The 22,456-nt window shown below is 45.1% G+C and overlaps 1 protein-coding gene across 9 annotated transcripts in view; it reads right to left on the reverse strand.

Annotated features, from left to right (window-relative positions):
* DAB2IP (DAB2 interacting protein) overlaps positions 1–22,456 on the reverse strand; it is a 307,079-nt gene that overhangs the window by 35,441 nt on the left and 249,182 nt on the right. For all 9 annotated transcript variants that reach the window (XM_079961957.1, XM_079961955.1, XM_079961959.1 and 6 more), the window contains 3 exons: positions 22,180–22,278; positions 18,707–19,261; positions 5,469–5,613 (listed from right to left, as the gene is read on the reverse strand). In XM_079961957.1, coding sequence (XP_079818083.1) covers positions 5,469–5,613; positions 18,707–19,261; positions 22,180–22,278 — 799 coding nt within the window. The remainder of the gene's footprint in view (positions 1–5,468; positions 5,614–18,706; positions 19,262–22,179; positions 22,279–22,456) is intronic.

The following is a 22,456-nucleotide window of genomic DNA, read 5'->3' on the forward strand; positions in this document are numbered from 1 at the left end:
CTGGGCCACAGAAACCTTTGGTCCAATCCTATGAAGCAAAGCGCCTCTTTCCCAGAGGAAGAAAAACTACAGAAACTGGAAGGCGGATTTTGGCACACACCAATGTAAGGAATCAAAGAATTGCAGAGTTGAGAGTGAGTCCCCAAGGGCCATCTAGTCCAACCCTCTGTGACTTCCGGGTGGCTGCACTACAGCGGGCGGGCGGCAAATCTGACAGCTCTTTCAGATTTGATTTCACAGAGGGTCGGGGGAAGCGCTAAGGCGAAGCGCACCCCCCAAAAAACCTCAAAAGGGTCTTTGAGGTGTCAAGAAGTCCTGCAGTCTACAAACAGCATCTCTGAAGCCCCAGTCTCTGCCTCCGTGCCAAAAGGTACGGGGAGTCGGGGGGGGGGCGTCACGGTGAATGCCGGCGGGTTAAGCAACAGCGCAACTCTGTGAAAGTGAAGTCTCCCAGTCAGCCTTACAGTGGTCCACTTCTCAAAAAAAATAAAAATAAAAAATCCAAGCTGATTGCAAAGGTGAGGAAAATTAATTTCATTAATTCGGCAAGAGCGGTAGGATTAAAAGGAATTCCACTCCTGCCTATGGCTATTATATTATGCATGTGAAATCTTACAAGTAAAGAGTATGGACTTCCCGGCTGGAGTTAAAGCTAGCTAATTAAAAGACTATACATAGCTTTCTTAATAACAATCTTGATATTTCTGAGCTTTTTAAATACTGAACTTGAACTAAGCCTGACCTGAACTTGAGTCAGTATTTAAACTTTGACTTGAACTTGAACTAAAGACTGATTATAATTTTATAAAAATGGAAGATACGCTTTGAATCCATGATTTTAAAGACATATTTGGTTGGATTTCTTTTGAAGAGGATCTTGAGACTTTAAAGATTGATAAAATACAGACATTGTGGATTAACTGTTCTAAAAGACTCTGGATGGTCAAGATTTAAGATTAAAAGAAGAGGACTATATTATTTACATACAATGACAAGACTGCCTTGGATTTAAAACTAAATTTATACCTTTAAAGACTTATCTCTGCTGGACATTGAAAACTACCATTGTAATTAAGTCCCTGGAATATGGATCTTTACAGGCTGCTTGGAACTGCGACAAATTTGGGATTATTTTTATTTCAATCATACATACAGAAAATTAGTGTAAAAGACTTAAGTCCTTTCTTTCTTTCTTTCTTTCTCTTTTCTCTTCCTTAAAGTTATACTTTTATGATATTGTCTATTCCCTGATTTAAATTAGGTTCACACTTACTTTACTGTTGTTAACATTTGTGTAAAAGCTGGGTGTTGGGAGGGGGTAAGAACAAAGGGAAAGTGTAACGAACTTTGTAACTTTCCAAGCTCAACGTAGTGACCTTGACAGGTGGTGATTAAGATTAAAATAGCCGTTTCTGCTGGGAAAATTCTTGTTTTGAAATTTGACTGCTAGAGAGAAGAGACAAGTTGCGAGGAAGTTAAATCACAGCTAGGTAAAGGTAAAGGTAAAGGTACCCCTGCCCGTACGGGCCAGTCTTGACAGACTCTGGGGTTGTGCGCCCATCTCAGCGCTGTCCGGAGACACTTCCGGGTCACGTGGCCAGCGTGACATCGCTGCTCTGGCGAGCCAGAGCCGCACACGGAAACGCCGTTTACCTTCCCGCTGGTAAGCGGTCCCTATTTATCTACTTGCACCCGGAGGTGCTTTCGAACTGCTAGGTTGGCAGGCGCTGGGACCAAGCAGCGGGAGCGCACCCCGCCGCAGGGATTCGAACCGCCGACCTTTCGATCGGTAAGCCCTAGGCGCTGAGGCTTTAACCCACAGCGCCACCTGCGTCCCTGTAAATCACAGCTAAGACCTTATAAATAAAAAATTAAGTAAAGATATGGCAGCGAAGAGGCCTCTGACCCCAATACAAGGCAGAAAAGCCTCAATACAAGAGGGTAAATCTAAACTTGTGGAACTATTTGCAGAATTTAAAAAGGAAATGGGTAGTGAAATAAAGGAGGCTGTTGGTGCATTAGCCACCTAGATTGAAAATAATACAAATAGGATGTTAGAAGCAATAGGCCAAATTAAAGATTTGAATGTGAGAACTACAAAGGTGCAAACGCTGGTAAAAGGTATGGAAGAGAAAACAAAACGAGTGAATGAAGAGGTGAAAGGCCTGAAAAAAGATCAGGAAAATTAAAGACAGATGTAGGTGGAGTATGTACAACCCAATAAATGGTTTGGGATGCTTTAGCTCAGGCACCCCTAACCTGTGGCCCTCCAGATTTTTTTGGGCCTACAACTCCCATGATCCCTAGCTAACAGGACCAGTGGTCAGGGGTGATGGGAATTGTAGTCCAAAACATCTGGAGGGCTGAAGGTTGGAGATGTCTGCTTTAGCTGCTATGGAGATGAGACAGAGAGAAAATGTGGTATAGCTGAGGGGAGTCCCAGAAGAAGATGAGCAGGATCTAAGAGAATATCTAGATGAAGTGATGGCTGAGTGGTTGGGAATTGATAAAGGAGTTTTGGATAGCTCAGTGGATAAGATTTACAGAGTTAGATACAAAATAGCAAATATTAGGAAGGTACCAGGGGATTGCCTAGTCTTTTTTAAATTCAGGATATTTAAGGGATAAAAATTTCCAAACCAACTACACTAATAAACTTCAAACTGATGGAACAAATATTCTTTAATATTAAAGAAATCCCGGCTGGTCTTCTTAAAAAACGCATTAGTTATAAATATATAACCGATGCTTTAAGAAGAAATGAGATACGATACAGATGGGAATTCCCAGAAGGACGATCCTTCACTTATAAGGATAAAAAATTCAGATCTAGGGATTTGGAAGATGCGGATAAGTTTTGGAGGAGATATAGCAAAGATCTTGGAGAAGTGGAATAATTACCTGAGGGAGCTGTAGGAGAACAAGAACCAGAAGTATCACAAGAAAGTGTAGATAGCCAAGAAGAAGAAGAGGAGGAGAACAAAAACGAAAAAGAAAAAAGGTAAAAAAGAAAAGAATGTAATAACAGAAATAAATATGGCTGATTTGAAGATATTAAGTTGGAATGTAAATGGATTAAATAATAAAATAATAAAACAAAAAGGAATAGAATTGAACGTGTAATATTAGATATAGTAATTTGCTTGCAGGAAACACACATGGCTAAAAGACATAGGATAAGTTTGATAAATAAGAGGATTGGAATGGAATTTGTAACTTCAGATAAAACTAAAAAATGAGGAGTGGTTTTATATATTAGACCAAAATTAAAACCAAAATTATTATTTAAAGATGAGCAAGGAATGGTAGTAGCCGTGCAAACCATAATGCATGGTGAAACGATTGTAATAATTGGAATTTATGCCCCTAAGGGAAAAAATATAAGGAATGTTATTGATATTAATTGAATACTTGGAAGTAAGAAATGAAAAATAGGCAACCGTGATGTTTATTCACGCTGAAAAAGCATTTGATAATGTTTCATGGGCCTTTACGTGGAAAGTCCTGGAGGAAATGAATGTTGGAGAGCTATTTAAAAGAGGAATAGAAGCTATTTATTCTGAACAGCAAGCAAGATTAATTATTAACAATACTCTTACAGAAGAATGCAAAACAATGAAAGGGATTAGACAGGGATGTCCCTTTACCATTATTGTTTATTCTAGTATTTGAAGTATTGGTGAGAAATATACGGACAGATGAGACCATAAGAGGAATAACAGTAGGTAAGAAGTCATATAAGTTGAAAGCATTTGCTGATGACTTGGTGATCACGGTGGAAGACCCTATAAATTCAATATTGAAAGTGTTAGAAGAAATACAGGAATTTGGACAAGTATCAGGTTTTAAACTGAATAAAAACCAAACCAAACTCTTAGTTAAAGATATCTCAGAGCAAGATAAAAAAGAGATACAACAGAGGACTGAAATAAATGTATATAAAAAATTGAAATATCTGGGGATATGGTTAACAGCAAAAAATATAAATTTATTTCAAGACAATTATGAAAAAAATATGGAAAGAAATTAAAAGGAATTTAGAGATTTGGCGAAGAATGAATGTGTCTTTATTCGGAAGGGTTTCAGTAATTAAGATGAACGTATTGCCAAAAATGATGTTTTTATTTCAATGCGTTGTTGGAATGGGAAACTAAGGATGAGGAGGTTAAATGTGTTATGATAAAATGGGCATGTGGGACTTAACATTCAAATGATTGAATTATATGAAAATGTTATATAGATGGTACCTAACTCTGGTTAAACTGGCAAAAATGTATAAAACAAGAGATAATAAGTGTTGGAAATGTAAAGCAGTGGAGGGCACTTTTTACCATGTGGTGGCAATGTAAGGTTATAAAGAAATTTTGGGAAATGATATAAAATGAATTGAAAAAAATGTTCAAAATAACCTTCGTTAAAAAACCAGAAGCCTTTTTATTAGGTATCATAGGACTGGACATACTGAAAAAATACAAGACTTTGTTTATGTATGCAACAACGGCCGCTTGGATATTATTAGCACAATGCTGGAAAGAAGAGGAAGTCCCCACTAAAGAAGACTAGCAAACTAAGTTGTTGTAAAATTAATAAAAAAATTATTAAAAAAATTAAAATGCCCAACCCTCTGTAACACAGGAATCACCGCTAAAGAACCGGCAGCAGGTGGCCATCTGAACTCTGCTTAAAAACCTCCAGTGAAGGAGAGTCCTCTACCTTCCAAGGGTGTCTGTTCTACTGCTGAAAAGCTCTTACTCTTTTCCCCAATGCTTAATCAGAATCTTCTTTCTTGTCTTGAATCCACCGGTCTGGATCCTACCCTCTGGAGCAGCAAAAAACAAGCTTGCTTCACCTGCCATCTGACAGCCCTTCAGGTATTTGAAGATGGCTATTGTCTCTCCTTTCAGTCTTCTCTTCTCTTCTCTAGGCTAAACACCCTCAACTCCCTCAACCTTTCCTCACAAGGCTTGGTTTCCAGACCCTTAATCACCCTGGCCGTCGTCCTCCACACACCTTCCAGCCTGTGAACATCCTTCTTAAATTGTGGTGCCCAGAACTGGACACAGGATGCCAGGTGTGGTCTGACCAAGGCAGAAGAGAGCAGCGCTATTACATTCCATGATTTGGGCTCTAGACTTCCGTTGATGCAGCCTAGAATAGCATTAGCATTTTTTGCTGCTGCATCACAGTCTGGACTCGTGTTAAGCTTGTGGTCCAGCAAGACCCCTAGATGATTTCCACATGTACTGCTAGTAAGTCAGGTGTTGCCCATCCTATATTTGTGCATCTGGTTCTTCCAGCCCAAGTGCAGGACCTTACTTCTGTCCCTATTGAAACCCACCTCTTTGGTGTGGTTCCTTAAGACTATTCTTAATTATCTGTAAAGCATCGAGGCTCCCTGGATCCTGGCCCCAACCCAGAAAGCTTCTGTTGATGAAACCCAGAGAGGCACTGACACTCCCCATACCTACCTAAGGCATCTTGCAAGTACTTCTGCCCCACCAGCTTCAGGTACTCTTCAATAGCTTTCGTGGCGAGGGTGTTCTCTCGGAAAATAAGGTGCTCATTTTCGCCACATCGGTCCACCTCGGACATCATGAGATCCGTCAAGAAATCCTGGAGGAGAGGGAAAGAAGGGTGGGTGGTAAGTTAGGTGAGCAGCATCTGCAGAGCAGGAGATCTAAGGATAATGTCCCCCCCCCCAAATTCACACCCTGCTCCACTCCCTGCCTGAATTAACAAGCTCTTTACACAGAAAACTTTCAGAAGCACGAAATATCCTCACATTTCTGACTGAGTTCTGCACAGGCTTCCTGCTGGGAGGGAAACCAGTTCTAGAGCAGTAACCCATTCTGACGCTCAACGGGCAGCTCTTCAACCTCTTCAGGTGCTATTTGAATGATCCAACAACACAGAAACTCAGTAGAGTTACCCAGAAGGGTCAGGCTGGAAGACAGCAAGGCAAGTGCAGAAACTCATTCAGAGATGCAGCAGGCAGCCTCCCCATGTAGATATGTGCTTTGGGTTCACAGCTGAACACAAATCATTCACTTTGGGCATTTCTGCTCGGTGGCTTTGCTACTTGGTGCAAGATCAGGCAGGAGAAAGACACTGAGAAACATGTCACAATAGCTGCCACAGGTTCCCCTTTCCTGGTTTAAAAGACAGTCTGGCAGCAGGATTTAAGGGGCTCTCAGACGACAACAACAACAACAACACAGTGGTACATCTGGTTGCGAACAGGATCTGTTCTGGAGCCCCGTTCGCAACAACCCGTGTCTGCGCATGAGCGGGTCGCAATTCACAACTTCTGCGCATGACGTCATTTTGCCCGTCTGCGCATGAGCGAGTGGCAAAACCCGGATGTAACCCTTTCCAGTACTTCCGGGTCGCCGCGGGATGCAACCTGAAAAAAAGTATCATGAAGCAAATGTAACAAGCGCCACCGCCTCCCTGTGCTAGGAAGAGATGCATGCAATGCAATTTACAAACTAGCTTGCTTCTCATTTGGCTTCCTTGTTCAGAAAACTGGGCTCAGGGCGGCTAACAACAAATTTAAAACACTTAATTGTAAAAGCAGCATAAAATACAGTATAAAAACATGAATAACAATAAAATTCAAAGTTCAGAAATCAATTTGGGTGAAATCCATCGAATAAGCATTAGATAGTCACCAGGGCTAACTGGCTGAATTAGTCCTACCTGGGCCAGTGAGGAGGCCAGGCGAGAATTAGCTGTGGGGTCTCAGAGTGGGTAGTCTTCATAAAAGGGGAAGGGGAGGGAAGGGAAATAAAAGATCAGGCTGAATTCAAATTAAAGGCCAGGAGGAATAGCTCTGTCTTACAGGCCCGACGGAAGGAGGTTAAATCCTGAAGGGCCCTGGTCTCATGGGACAGAGCATTCCACCAGGTCGGAGCCATCACTGAGAAGGCCCTGGCCCTGGTGGAGGATAGTCTGACTTCCTTAGTGCCTGGGACCTCTAAACAATGGTTATTCATGGACCTTAAGGTCCTCTGTGGGGCAGAGCAGGAGAGGCGGTCCCGTAAATACGAGGGCCTTAAGAAAGGAGAGCCCACTACCTTGTGATGGAGTCCATTCCACTGTCCAACAAGAATTCCCTTTAGGAGTAATACGGGTGGAGAGGGAGAGAGCCCCAGCCTTACAGAGGCAATTTGATGACTATAAGTTGTTGCCTTCTATGATTGAATTCAGAGGAGGTCAGATTTTGAGGATTGGAGCCCTGCTTGGACTGGAGAAGGAAAATTGGATAGATCACCTCATGCAGGGATTTACTGACCTTTGGGACCTGGACCTGGGTCAGGAGGAGATTGGAGTTGTGGGGACTTTCAGATTTGGAGGGATTTTGAAACACGTCCTGAAATATCTTTTGGATTTTAGTTTTAATTACGGAGATTTGGCTGACCTGTCGAAAAGGAATAAAAACATTGCTAGGTCGGAGCTTCCCCGAGATCTACTCTTCAGCATCAAAGGAAGGAAATTAAGAACAAGATCAGCAGAAGACAAAGTAAAGTGCATGTATAAATATGAAGAAGACCTGCAGAAGGGACTTGGAAAAGAGTTAAGAGCCTCGGACAGAAGCTCACCAGGTTGATGGACTATATGGAATTGACGGAAATGACTGGCAGAATCCAAGACCAGGGAGAAGAGACGGTGCAAGAAGATTGGAAATACTGTATAGAAATATATATAGTATTTATAGAAATACTGTAAAATTAATGAGTGTCAGAAAAATGTTGGAATGAAATTATAAGGCTTTAGTAGAAATGTTATAAGGAGTTAAGCATAAATAAGTATTATAGTATTAATGGAAAATAAGGTTAAAATAAGTTAAGATAAGAAAGGAATTGCTAAAACAATTAATAGAAGTGGAATACAAAAAGGGAGGTGAGAGGAGGTCGATGAAACAAGGGAATGGAAGATAAGGCATTGAAATGGTATGGTGTATGTTTTTAAATTGTTTTTGCTTTGTTTTGTTTAGTCTAATGTGTTAATGTTGCGTTGTGTACTGTTTATATATTGTATCGTATTGTTTTTTTCCTTTCTTTTGCTTCTTCTTTTTTTTCTTTCTTTTTCTTCTTTATTGTAAGGTTTAAAAGTAATATATATATATATATATATATATATATATATATATATATATATATATATTAAGAATTCCCTTTAGGGAAGAAGTCTGTGGGAGGGGGCAGACTGTGCACTGCACAGAGGGCTGGGCTGGATGAGACTTTGCTAGCCTACCCCCTCCAGATGTTGTTGTGACGGCAACTCCCATCATCCCTAGCCAGCGCAAAGGCAGAGGCTGGACTAGACTATTTGTGGGGTTCCTGCCAACTCAACACATGATTATTTAGTGGCTGAGACAGTGCTTGAATGCCTGCCTACCACTTTAGCTACCCTTCTCCAACCTGGTGTCGTCCTGATGTTTTGGACTGTAACTCTCACTAGCTCCAGCCAGGATGGGCAAACAAGGAAGGGCAAACATCTGAACCCGAACTCCCATCATCAGCAACTCTTGGGCCATGCTGGCTGGGACTGATGGAAGGCCAGCAAGATCTGAAAGTTCCCCATTCCTGCCCATGAAGATAGTATCTTAAATACTGTTCCATGCCACTCCAGTCTCAGAGCAGTGAGAGAATCCAGGGGTTGCCTTTGTTGCAGCTCTTGCAATGCAGCCCATCCTTTTGGGATGTGGATGAGGACACTGCAGTGGCCAGCCAAGGCCATCGTCTTACAAAGAAACGTCTCTGGCTAGTTCAGCAGTAGGATCCTCTCTTTGATTCTAACCCTCCCTGGGTACGGGACCCCAAGAATTGGAAGGGACTCGTGGCATCATCCAGATTGACCTCATAAGCCCAACAACAATAATGAAGGTAAATATAATAAGCTGTTTCACGCCTAAGAGGCGAGAGAGCGATGTCAGAGAGTAACGTTGCAGCAAAATTATATTCCAAAGCAAAGAACTGATCTGCCTCTGTGCATCCTCCCCCTGCATAAAGCAGTTTCTGGGCCACACATGGATCGTGCCCATAGGCCTGGTGTCCTGCCTGCCTTCCTTCCCTTCCCTTCCCTTCCCTTCCCTTCCCTTCACCTCACACCCCACCATGAATAGCAATGCAGGCGTAAGTAAGAGGAGAAGAGTGACTGGAGCCTTCCTAAACTCAACTGCAATCCTCAGAGGCTTGGGAAGATTTGCAATGTTAGCAGATTTTATTAGTAGCTCGGCTATTAGTGACGGAATGGGTTATTAGCACTTAAAGCGGTGGAACGTTCTTGCCTGCCTTGGCTGTGGCAGCTGCAAGGCTCTGTCTCTCAGCTCAGAAAAGATTAGCAGATTCTTGATGGTGGCAGGAAAGGTGACCTCGCTCCGCCCCCCGCCACTCCCCATCTTCCCAGTCCTTTATTAACCCCAGTTCAGCAAAGCTCAGCAACGCAGAAATGGTTTGTTTACAACAATCCTGGAAGTGTGGGCTGGCGCACACCAGCAGCCTGCAAAACGAACCCTCCTATGCGCACAGAGGAGACAATGACCTTAATGGATTAGAGAATTGGGCCAAAACTAACAAAATGAATTTCAGCAGGGAGAAACAGGAAGATGGAAGGTTCTGCACTTAGGGAGGGGTAGCCAGATGCATGATGAATACAGGGTTTGGGGCACCTTGCTTGACAGCAGTATGTGTGAAAAGGACCTAGGAGGCTTTGTAGACCACAGGCTTAATATGAGTCAGCAGTGTGATGCAGCAGCAAAAAGAAGCTAATGCTATTCTAAGCAACATCAATAGAAGTCTAGCACCCAGGACAAGGGAAGTAATAGCGCTGCTCTATTCTGCCTTGGTCAGATCACACCTGGAGTCCTGTGTCCAGTTCTGGGTGCCACAGTTTAAGAAGAATGTTGACAAGCTGGAAGGTGGGCAGAGGAGGGAGGCCAGGATGACCCAGCGTCTGGAAACCAAGCCTGATGAATTGGGTATGTCTAGCCTGGAGAAGGGGATGAGGGTGGCATTGTGGGTTAAAACACAGAGCCTAGGACTTGCCGATCAGAAGGTTGGCAGTTTGAAACCCCATGACGGGGTGAGCTCCCGTTGCTCGGTCCCTGCTCCTGCCCACCTAGCAGTTCGAAAGCACGTCAAAGTGCAAGTAGAGAAATAGGTACCGCTCCGGCGGGAAGGTAAACGGCGTTTCCGTGCGCTGCTCTGGTTCGCCAGAAGCGGCTTAGTCCTGCTGGCCACATGACCAGAAGCTGTACGCCGGCTCTCTCAGCCAATAAAGCGAGATGAGCGCCGCAACCCCAGAGTCGGCCACGACTGGACCTAATGGTCAGGGGGTCCCTTTACCTTTACCTTTAGCCTGGAGAAGAGAAGACTGAGAGGGGATATGGTAGCTTTCTAAGGGCAGGAGCTGTTCGACAGAGGAACAGACTCTCCTTCATGGGTAGTTTTAAGCAGATATAATAATATAATAATTATTTATTATTTATACCCCACCCATCTGGCTGGGTTTCCCCAGTCACTTTTGGCGGCTCCCAACAGAATATGAAAAACCCAACAAAACATCAAACATTAAAAACTTCCCTAAATAGGGCTGCCTTCAGAAAGTCAGATAGTTGTTTATTTCCTTGGCATCTGATGGGAGGGCGTTCCACAGGGAGGGAGCCACCACAAAGAAGGCCCTCTGCCTGGTTCCCTGTAACCTTACTTCTCGCAGTGAGGGAACCGCCAGAAGGCCCCCAGAGCTGGACCTCAGTGCCCAGGCAGAACGATGGGGGTGGAGACACTCCTTCATGGCCCTTGGGGTATCTTTCAACTCTACAATTCTATTATTAAAAGGCAACATGAGAGTCATATTCAAATACCTGAAGGCCTGTCACACAGAGGATAGAGTAGATTTGCTTTCTGTTACTTGAATCGCAAGAATGGGCCTTTCAGTCGTGGCTCCCCGACTTATGGAATACTCTCCCCAGAAAGGCACACCCGGCTCCATCACTAGCCACTCTTACGCACCACAAAAACACACATTTTTTCCAGGCAGGCTTTAAATATTGTGACCTTCTTTAGTGGGCAAGGTGCATTATGACAGCTTTTTTATTTATAGCGGACGTTCAGGTTGCAAACGTGATCCGTGTGGGATGCACGTTCACAACCCGCAGCAGCGCATCTGCGCATGCACGGGTTGCGATTCGGCGCTTCTGCGCAAAGCGAAATTTAGCACTTCTGCGCATGCGCGACCGCCAAAACCCGGAAGTAACCCATTCCGGTACTTCCACGTTTCGGCGGTCTGTAACCCAAAAACAACAACCTGAAGTGTCTGTAACTCGAGGTAGGACTGTATCTGGATGTTTATAGCTTTTGTTCTGCTTTAGTTTTAATTTCTGTATTATACCGTAAGTCACTTTGTGTCTCCTTTTTCTTTTTCTTTTAAAAAGGCAACTAGTAAGAGGAAGAAATAATAAAATAGCATCACAAAAGGATTTTGACGAAACCTTAGGAACAACTTAGCAATGATTCGACACTGGAAGAGAATGCCAGAGATGGTGGTGGAGTTTTTAAGCACAAGTGGGATTGAATCATGGAATCGTGGAACTGTAGAGCTGGAAGGGAACCTGAGGGTCATCTAGTCCAACCGCCTACAATGCAGGAATCTCAACATGTGATCCCTTACCCAATTCGAAAGCATATTATTGCATGGTCACCTCACTCAGGGGCTCCCTTCTAATCCCAGGGTTCTGCTGGGTGACCCCTGAACAGTTAAGATGTGGTGGACTATGCAGAATTGGATAAATTAACAGGAAGGATTCAAAACCAGCGGGACCAGAGATTCTTAGAAGACTGGAGTAAATATACGAATTATTTGAAAAGTAATAGTAATGAACAGATTACGCTAGTAGGACTGCAAGAAGTTTTGTAAGGAGGACTATATGAAATATTTCAAGAAAGACTATGAGGAGAATTATTAGTTGATGATAATTAAGAGCAGAAAATCATCAGAGGTGAAGTCTAAAACAATGTATAAGATAAGAAGTTATGTTATGTGACTGTTGGAAATGATATGTTAAAAAAACTAACTATACATTATATATATATATATATATATATATATATATATATATATATATATATATCAGTTAAGATGTGCAGCAGTTATCACATGTAAGACTACTACCAGGGAGAGACCAGGGTTTAAATCCCCATTCAGACACGTGAAGTTCAGTGGGTGGTGAGCTTGGGTGCCTCTCAGCCTAACCTACCTCACAGGGTCGTTGAGGGGATTTAAATGAGGAGAACCATGTTTGCCACCTTGACCTCCTTGGTGAAAAAAGGTGGGCAATAAATGCAATAAATTTATGAAGGTGGGATATAAATGCAGTGAAAATGAGAAGCAGACGACGCAGGCCCTTCTGCCCCAGTAACAAGTGACCAGCCAGCAGATTGACTGTGAAGTAATAAGGTCTCTTCTCATAAGCAATCCTGATTAATGAGATTGACCTATCCTTAAGAGGCTTTCACTGATAAAGGTAATATGATTAATGTGTAATTCAAAGATCGTTCTAAAGCCCTGTGGGAGAGGAGGAGCACACTGTCTCTGCGGGCATGGGTGAGGGGTCATTACTGGCTGAAATGGGTCGCAAGCTAATCTGCAAATATGCCCCAATCGCGCTCCCCCCCCCCCGGGTTGATGTAAACAAAATACTTAGTGTAACTCCTTGCAGACAGAACCACTTGGAGACTGAGGCAGAACATTTAAAGCACCATGGTACCATTTCAAATGGCAGGGGGAAGCAATGGCCTTTGAGCCCTGCCTGCAGGTTTTTATACAGGCACCTATCCTGCTATAGGAGTTGCCCAAGGGACCTCGTTCTGATCCAGTACAACAATCCTTTTAGCCTTACGCCTTAAGCAGGTGTTGTGGCAAATGGGAGAAGGGGAAGCGAAGATGCACATCGGCCTGTGAAGAGTCCGTCAGAGCAAACAACATGTTTGCTCCAAGATGCTCAACTAAGGAAGTCAGACTATCCTCCACCAGGGCCAGGGCCTTCTCAGTGATGGCTCCGACCTGGTAGAATGCTCCTTGAGACTAGGGTCCTTCAGGATTTAATCTCCTTATGTCGGGCCTGTAAGACAGAGCTATTCCGCCCGACCTTTAATTTGAATTCAGCCTGATCTTTTATTTCCCTTCTCTTCCCTCCCCCTCCCCTTTTATGAAGATCACCCGCTCTGAGACCCCACAGCTAACTCTCCCCTGGCCTCCTCGCTGGACCAAGTATTCAGCCAGCTAGCCCTGGGGATTATCTAATTGATCTTTGATTTTTGAATTTTATTGTTATTCATGTTTTTTATACTGTATTTTATGCTGCTTTTATAATTAAGTGTTTTAAGTTTGTTGTTACCTGCTCTGAGCCCGGTTTTTGAGCCGGGATGGGTGGGGTATAAATAAAAATTTATTATTATTTTAATATTACTCCAATTAAGAGTTGAAACTGCTCTGCAAGGGATGCTCAGATGTTCTTCCTCGTGTGCAACACAGCATGGATCAGGGTGGGTAGAGGAGGAGAGGCACTCACACTTACCTCTGGAGCGGCCACTCACCAGCCTGCACCCTCTTCAAACAACCTAATTATTGCCTGGAGGAGGGCAATGCTCATTTGTGTGTGCAAACTCACAAAATTGATTAAAGTCATAACTAGCTGGACTAACTACTGTTGTAAAAACAAAAAAAAAAAAAACAAAAAGCAGATTTGTCTCTTTGGGTGGATAGGGAAGGAAGTGGCAGCAGCGATGGTGGTGGTTGTTTAGTCATTTAGTCGTGTCCGACTCTTTGTGACCCCGTGGACCAGAGCACGCCGGGCACTCCTGTCTTCCACTGTAAAACCACGTGGCAGCAGCCATGGGCATGTGGCTCAGCAAATCTGTGGACAGGCTGCTACGTGGTCAACACTCGGGGGGGGGGGAGGGTTGTTGGGCTTCCTTGAGATGTGGAGCCTGTGCGAGAGAGCCACTGTGGTGTAGCATTTAGCATCAAACAAGGACCTCAGTGAGATCTAGGTCATGAACGAAGATCACTGGGTGACCTTGGGACAGTTGTGCCTTTCAGCTTAACCAACCCCATAGGGTTGCAGTGGGGATTAAATGGGGAGAACTATTTAAGCCACCTTGAGCTCCGTGGAGGAAAGGCGGCATTTTTTCATCTCCATCGTATTAAGCAGTTGTTCCCTTACCTTTCTTGCCCCGATCTGGCCACAGTGATCCACGTGATGGTCACCCCAGGCTTGATTACTGTAATTCGCTCTACGCGGGGCTGCCCTTGAAGGTGACCCAGAAACTCCTATGGGACCGCCTCTCCGCCCCGCGGAGGACCTTAAGGTCCATAAATAACAACACTTTGGAGTCCCGGGCCCCAAGGAGGTCAGATTGGCCTCAACCAGGGCCAGGACCTTTTCAGCTCTGGCCCCAGTCTGGTGGAACACCCTACCGAAGGAGAACAGGGCCCTGCGGGATTTGACATCTTTCCGCAGGGCCTGAAAGACGGAGCTGTTCTGCCTGGCCTTTGGGCTGGACTCAGTCTAACCCCCCCTCTCATTAATTTATTTTTTAATGGAACCCCTCATATGGGATTTTGTATATAAATTTTCCCTCAGCTCCTTTTGCTGGCCCATATAGGACCAGCATGGATAGTTGGCCCTGGTGAATATTTGATATTTTCTCCCCTTATGGCTTTGATCTATAGGCTTCCACTAAAACAAGGCTGTATTTTAAGCTGTATTCTAACTTATATTTTATATTTTATAAGTTTATATTTATATTGGGGGTGTTTTTTTTTTTTAAAAAATGTTTTTACTGTACAGTGGTACCTCGGGTTACAGACGCTTCGGGTTACAGACTCCGCTAACCCAGAAATAGTACCTCGGGTTAAGAACTTTGCTTCAGGGTGAGAACAGAAATTGTGCAGTGGCAGTGGGAGGCCCCATTAGCTAAAGGGTACCTCAGGTTAAGAACGGTTTCAGGTTAAGAACGGACCTCCAGAACAAATCAAGTTCTTAAACCGAGGTACCACTGTATTTATATACGGTGTTAGCCGCCCTGAGCCCAGTCTTGGCTGGGGAGGGGAATAAATAAATTTATTATTATTATTATTATTATTATTATTATTATTATTATTAAATAACAGCAACAACAACATGGTTCTCCGGAAGTTGCTTATTCCTCATGCTACTGGTACTTGTTTTTAGGGGCTCCTGGGGGAGCCTCAATGTGATTTCCATGCAGCCAGGAAAGCTGGGTAATAAGGGAGGTGCCAAAGCCAGGCCCTCTCCCCCCGGCTGCTTTTCATGGTGACCCTTTAGAAAACCCACAAAAATTGGATCTTTTATATTTAAAAAAGAAAGAAAGAAAAAGAGCCCATCTCACGGTGGTTAGCGAGGTGCCCCAATGGGAAGCAGAGATATAGCAGCTAGTAGGAAGAGGACCCACATCCCAGCCAATGAACTACAATTTAGGACAAAATACGTGCATTCCTAAAAGGGCACTTTGAGAGAAAGCATGCAAAAAAGATAGGTGCATTTCAAAAGAATATGGGCAGGAGAGATACCCTTAGTGCAACACCCACCCTCAAAAGCACTAAGCGGAAAGGTTAGTGCCCCAGAGGAAATGGGGCAAGAGAACCCAAAGGACATTAATAATAATAATAATAGTAATTTTTATTTATACCCCGCCCTCCCCAGCCAAGGCCTGGCTCAGGGTGGCTAACAAGCAATAATAAAAACAAGTTGAAAGAATACAACTTAAAAACAAAATTAAAATACAACATTAAAATATTGAAACATTAAAATATTAAAATGCAGCCTCATCGCAGGAAGAGAATGGAAAAAGAAAAAAGAAAGAGGGGGAGGGAATCAAATTGGCTCCAGGCAGAACAACTCTGTCTTACAGGCCCTGCGGAAAGAAATCAGATCCCGCAGGACCCTGGTCTCATGAGGCAGAGTGTTCCACCAGGCCGGGGCCAGTGTTGAGAAGGCCCTGGCTCTGGTTGAGGCTAATCTGACTTCCTTAGGGCCCGGGACTACTAGGGTGTTGCTGTTTATGAACCTTGAGGATACATAGATACATGCATTCCTAAAAGGGCACTTTGAGAGAAAGCATGCAAAAAAGATAGGTGCATTTTAAAAGATACTTCATCACCAGGAATACAGGTGGGAGAGATACCCTTAGTGCAACACTCACCCTCAAAAGCCCTAAGCAGAAAGGTTAGTGCCCCAGAGGAAATGGGGCAAGGGAGCCCAAAGGACATTGAAGAACAACAGTCCTTGCCTGCAGGCTCACAAAGTGAGAAGACACAAGTGGAAAGGGAGGGAGGGGAAATGGTTTGTAAGCAGCTTCTTGTGTGGTGGCCTGGGGTGAGCAAATTTTGCAACCAAGCGACCAGAAGGGAGCGTTCTTAAAACCTGGATCCTTTTAAGCCACATATTTCTGGGTAGAAAACAGATAGTCCTGTGGTCCCTGGTGTGTGCCTTATTTTAGTGGATGCATTTGCAAGGAAGGCTGAAGTAACCAGTTGTGAGGTTAACGTATATACAGGCAAAGGAAGGTGCCTTTTACTGAGGCTATTTATGCCTAGATCAGCATTGCTGTGGAATCATAGAATTCTAGAGCTGGAAGGGACAATGAGGGTCATCTAGTCCAACCCTCTGCAACGCAGGAATCTTCTGCCCAACGTGGGGTTTGACAGCACATCCCTGAGACTAAGTGACTCATGTTTTACCAGCTGAGCAATGCTGGGCTACGTATCATCTTTGACCAGCAGGTGTTCTTCCTTTATCTCGGGGGTGGAAAGCCTGTGGCCTTCCAGATGTGGCTGGAACCCAACTCTCCATCAGCCGCAGCCAGCAAGGATGATGGGAGTCACAGGCCAACCACATATGGAAGGTCACTGGTTCCCCATCCCTACAGTCACTGCAGATGGACCCTGGGGACCTTCACTGCATGCAAAGGGTGTGCACTCTGCACGTGACCCACCAGCCCAGCTCCACCCTCAGAGGTGCCTTACAGAGAACCACACCTGTCAGCCAACATGCTCAGTCAGTGCTGCCTTGTCTTGACTAGCAGAAGTTCCCCAGGGTCTCAAGCAGGCAGGTGGTTTTTAGCCCCCCTGGCCTGCTCATATCCCCAAAGTCGCCATACCTTGGACCCATGGCTTCCTGCATGCCAAAGGACCTTGCACTCTTCTACTGAATTATGGGTCCTCTCTCTGACCCAGCAGAGTCTGTCCAGGGTCTTGGGCAGAGAAATAAATCATCCCCATCCATGGAGAAGATCTGTACTGGAGGTTTCAAATCTGGAGGTTTCAAAATTTGAACCCGGGGCCTTCTGCATGCCACAGCAGGTGCTTTGCCACTGAACTCCAAGTGGAAACGGATTTGTCTGAAGGAGAAGGGAGGCTTGGTGGAAGTCCACCCAGACCCATCCCAAATGCATTTAAAAATGTACAGTGGACGCTCGGGTTGCGAACATGATCCATGTGGGATGCACATTCTCAAACCGCAGCATCCGCCACCAGCAGCGGCGCGTCTGCGCACACGTGGGTTGCGATTCAGTGCATCTGCACACGCGCAAAGCTCAATTTAGCGCTTCTGCGCATGAGCGACCGCCAAAACTCAGAAGTAACCCGTTCCAGTACTTCCAGATTTCGGTGGTACGCAACCCAAAGCGTCTGTGACCCGAGGTATGATTGTACATGATACCTTGCAAATGGGAGTTTTCCCAAGACAGCTTACAAGCAAATCTCCTTTTAAAGCCAATGTCTAAAAGAAAGAAGCTTAGACTAAAAGTAGCAGCATAAAACAATTCCTAATCTAGTACTGCAATTTAAAATGGGTAGCAGTTACAATCACCTCTGCAATGCATCGCGTACCCCAGAATGATGCCTTTTTGTACCACTCTGCCATTGTGGAAACATACAGTTCCCATAAGCATGGCTTTCTGGAGGTACGTCCAGAATTGCTTCAGGAATAACTCTTCAGCAACTCCTTCTGACCACTAACTCTTCCTTCTGACCACTGGCCATGCTGGCTGGGCTGGTGGGAGTTAGAGTCCAAGAACATCTCAGGGGCTGCAGATGATCTCTAAACCACCCATGATCTAATTAGTACCCACTGAAAGGAGGGTTCACAAGGCACCACACCACAGAACAGTGAGAGCTGGTGGTTCCCAAACTTTTTCAGTCCCCGCCCCCTTGGTTCCATAAACTCACCCTAGTACCCCCCACCCTACAAAAAGCATAATTCAGAATAGCGCTTTGTGCAACCCACTAACGAAAACAGTAACACAACAAAATTCAAAACAGTAAACAGTTAATTGCACTTTTATTCAAAATCCAATTCAAACTATGTAGTTTAACTAATTCCACAAAACTGATGAATCTGGTCCAGTAATACCAGTTTTCAAAGTGTGATAGTTGTTTATACCTCTGCCCCCCCCAACTGCTGTCCCCTTGCCAGTCAGCACGCCCCCTAGGTAATCCCACTGCCCACTTTGGGAACCACTGGTGTAAGTGGAAGACGGGGGCTAAACAACTGTTGGCAAGACCCCCAAACTCAAGGTGGATCACAGCCTCAGGCGTCCAGCTGCAGCACATGTGGGGTTGATGAATGCGCGCGAGAACCTCAAGCCCGTCTCCGAGCATAAGCGCATGAGAGCCTTACCTTGGCCTTCCCTGTGCTCTGCAGGATGTGGACGAGGGCTGAGGCCATCTCCTCCTTGTTCTTCACACTCAGAACTGGCTCCAGAACTGAGCAGAGGACCATGTAGTTGTTGGTGATGTACTCAGCAAACTCCTTGTACATTTCCATGGGGAGGATGCTCATGCTTTGGTAGCGCGACTTGATGCGGATCATGGGGCCCCCAGACTTGCCCTTGCTGGGGTTGGGTGTCACCACTGGGTACCACTTCTCCACAAACTGCCGGCCCGTGACAGAACCCGCTGGGATGCTGACCAGCCCAATGAAGTTGGTCTTGTCCTTTTTCTTCTTCTTGTCTGTCTCCTTGTACAGGTGGACCGTGATGCCCCTCAGGGATGGAAGGTTGTTGAACTCAAAGTGCTCCCCCCAGAAGACATTGTCCGTTTTCAACTTGCATGTGGTCCGTGCATAGAGGACCTCGTCCAGGCAGAGTTCGCACAGGTACTTCTTCTTGGCCGGCAAGTCTTTGGCTTCGATAATCCACACCTTGAGCATATTCTCCACCCGCCGGCTGTTGTCCTAGAGAAGAGATGCAATGGGGGGGGGAACACAGTCAAGAAGAGAGCAAGGATGTGTGGTAAGAGCATAAGGCTCCCAGGACGTTTCCGAGCACAGTGTTGGTGCTGACCTTTAAAGCCCTAAACGGCCTCGGTCCAGTATAGCTGAAGGAGTGTCTCCACCCCCATCGTTCTGCTCGGACACTGAGGTCCAGCTCCGAGGGCCTTCTGGTGGTTCCCTCCCTGCGAGAAGCAAAGTGACAGGGAACCAGGCAGAGGGCCTTCTCGGTGGTGGCACCCGCCCTGTGGAACGCCCTCCCACCAGATGTCAAAGAGAACAACAACTACCAGATATCTGAAAGCAGCCCTGTTTAGGGAAGCTTTTAATGTTTGATGCATTACTGTATTTTAATATTTTGTTGGAAGCTGCTCAGAGTGGCTGGGGAAGCCCAGTCTGATGGGTGGGGTATAAATAATAAATTATTATTATTATTATTATTATTATTATTATTATTATTAGAGCCTGATGGATCAGGCCAAAGGGGCCCCATCTAGTCCAGCACCCTGTTCTCACAGTGGCCCCCAGTGCAAAACCAGGACCTGAGCACAAGAGCCACATTTTCCCCCTCCTGTGGTTTCTAGCATCTGGTATTCAGAAGCAGTGCTGCCTCCCTCTGTAGAGGCAGAGCCAAGCCGTGGTGACTGCCAGCCATCAATAGCCCTCTCCTCATCCATTAACCTGTCCAATTCTTTTTTAAAGCCATCCAGGTTGGTTGCCATCACTGCAACTGTGGGTTCCATAGTTTAGCTACGTGCTGTGTGAAGAAGGACTTTCAGCGTGTGGAGGGTGTGTTGGGGGGGGTGGGGGAAGCAATTACCCGCTGTGAGAATTGGAAGAACGAACGGCTTCATTGTTTGCAACGTGCTAGAACAGAAAACCAATCCTTAATTACATTTTTAACTTTTAAGGAAATTACTGGCTCTTGGGAATTTGCATAATAACCCCCGCTTATGCTCGTTTCCCAAATATCACTATGATTTCTTCTCTCGCTGGCACCAATTTGCAAGAAGAAAGGAGGGCTGAGAACCTGTCTCTCTCTCTGTCCTCCCCCCCAAAAAAAACCTATACATGCTTCACTTTCTAAAAAACCTATTTCACCGCTTCCAATTTGGCAGCCAGGAGAGCCTCAAAATTAAAGGGAAAGGTGTGTGTGTGGGGGGGGGGAGCGCCCTAAGAGAAAAGAGAACAAATTGTAGACTAAAGAAAACTGTTCTGCAGGTGTTCCCTCCGCTGCGCCGCAATTTCTCCACTGGGCCTGAGCAATGGGATAGTACTGCTGGCTTTTCACATCAGGTACAAGGGACCGCAAATGCATAAACACAGACCCAGCGCCCCAGCCAGCCAGCAAAAACCCACCCTGTTTAAAAGGGGCAGAGTTTTGAAAGAAAAGGCAATGCCTATAAATGCGTAGGAGGTCATACTTAAGGATTTGCATGAGCAAAAATGGTGGGCAGGTGAGAGGGAGGGACCTTCTTGTGGGGCAGAAAGTTGCACAAGCCTTGGTGCCTTTGACAGCAATAATTATCTCAGCCTATGGCCAAGCTGGTTGGGTCTGGTGGGAGTTGGAGCACAGAACATTCAGGGACAAGGGGATGGTAAAGGCTGGCTCACTGCATATTGAATCCCACAACTCTCCCCCAGGGGAAACTTTATGAAAGTTAAATTTATGCATGATCCACGAACGACACAATTGCCAAAACTCACCTTTTTAAAAAAGAACAAGAGGAAGTAACCTACGGGACCGCCTCTCCTGGTATGCCCCGCGGAGGACCTTAAGGTCCACAAATAACAACACTTTGGAAGACCTGAGCCCCAAGGAGGTCAGATTGGCTTCACCCAGGGCCAGGGCCTTTTCAGCTCTGGCCCCGGCCTGGTGGAACGCCCTACCGCAGGAGGTCAGGGCCCTGCAGGAATTGACATCTTTTCGCAGGGCCTGCAAGATGGAGCTGTTCTGCCTGGCCTTTGGGCTAGACTCAGTCTAACCCCCCACTCATTTTTATTTTTATTTTTTGGTGGAACCCTTCATACGGGATTTAGTATATAAATTTTCCCTCAGCTCTTTTTGCTGGTCGATGTAGGAGCAGCATGGATAGTTGGCCCCGGTGAATATTTGACATTTTCTCCCCTTATGGCTTTGATCTATAGGCTACAACTAAAATGAGGCTGCATTTTAAGCTGCATTTTAAACTGTACGTATTCTAACTTATATTTTAATCAACTGGTTTTTTGTTTTTTTAAATGTTTTTACTGTATTTATATTCAGTGTTAGCAACCCTGAGCCCGGTCTTAGCTGGGGAGGGCGGGGTATATAAATTATTATTATTATTATTATTATTATTATTATTATTATTAGCCTGCAGCCTGCACTACTCTTGGCAGTTATTTTATGAGGAACTGGATTGGTTCTGCCATCTATGGACACGTACCTGGGAATAAGAGCATAAAAGAGCCCTGAGGCTGGAGTGGCCAGCCAGACACCTCTTGTGAAGCCTAAAAGAAAGTCCTGAGTGCAACAGCAACTCTGCCCACCTGCAATTCCCAGCAACTAACGTTCAGGGGCAGACTGCCTGCAACTACGGAAGCATAGCACAGCCACCAAATGAGGTCCAGGGAACCTGAGACACTGCCTGAACTTGAGTATCACTCATTCACTAAGGTCATTCACAGGAGCGTCATTGTTCGCTCCCCTAGTTGGCAAGACTCATTTGACAGCAACAAGAAACAGGAGTTTTATGGTGTCCTGTGGAACTCTCTGCCACTGGAGATTCCGCAGGACTGCCCAATCCTCTTTTAAAGCCAAGCAAGTTGATGACCACCACTGTGCCCTGAAGTTCTACAGTTTAACTATGTGCTGCGTGAAGCTGCTGCTTAGCTGGTACCTTGTTCGGGTGCACAGCACGGCGCAGATTCTCCATCCACTTGTCCCGCTCTGCTGCAGAGCGGCAGGAAAAGCATTTGCTCCCGGATGACGTCGTCACCTGGAAGAGAGGAAGGAAGAGAGAGTTTCTTGCAAGCTGACCCAACCTTAGGAGCCACGTATCTCTGCGCCATGTGCTATCCTTGTAATACCCTGCCCTACATTGTCCTTAAAAAATAAATAAAAAATTATTAAATGTTACAGAAGAAATGAATAGAAAAAAAGAAATAGAAACATTA

The sequence above is a fragment of the Podarcis cretensis genome, assembly GCF_951804945.1.
Source record: "Podarcis cretensis genome assembly, chromosome: Z".
Classification (NCBI taxonomy): domain Eukaryota; kingdom Metazoa; phylum Chordata; class Lepidosauria; order Squamata; family Lacertidae; genus Podarcis; species Podarcis cretensis.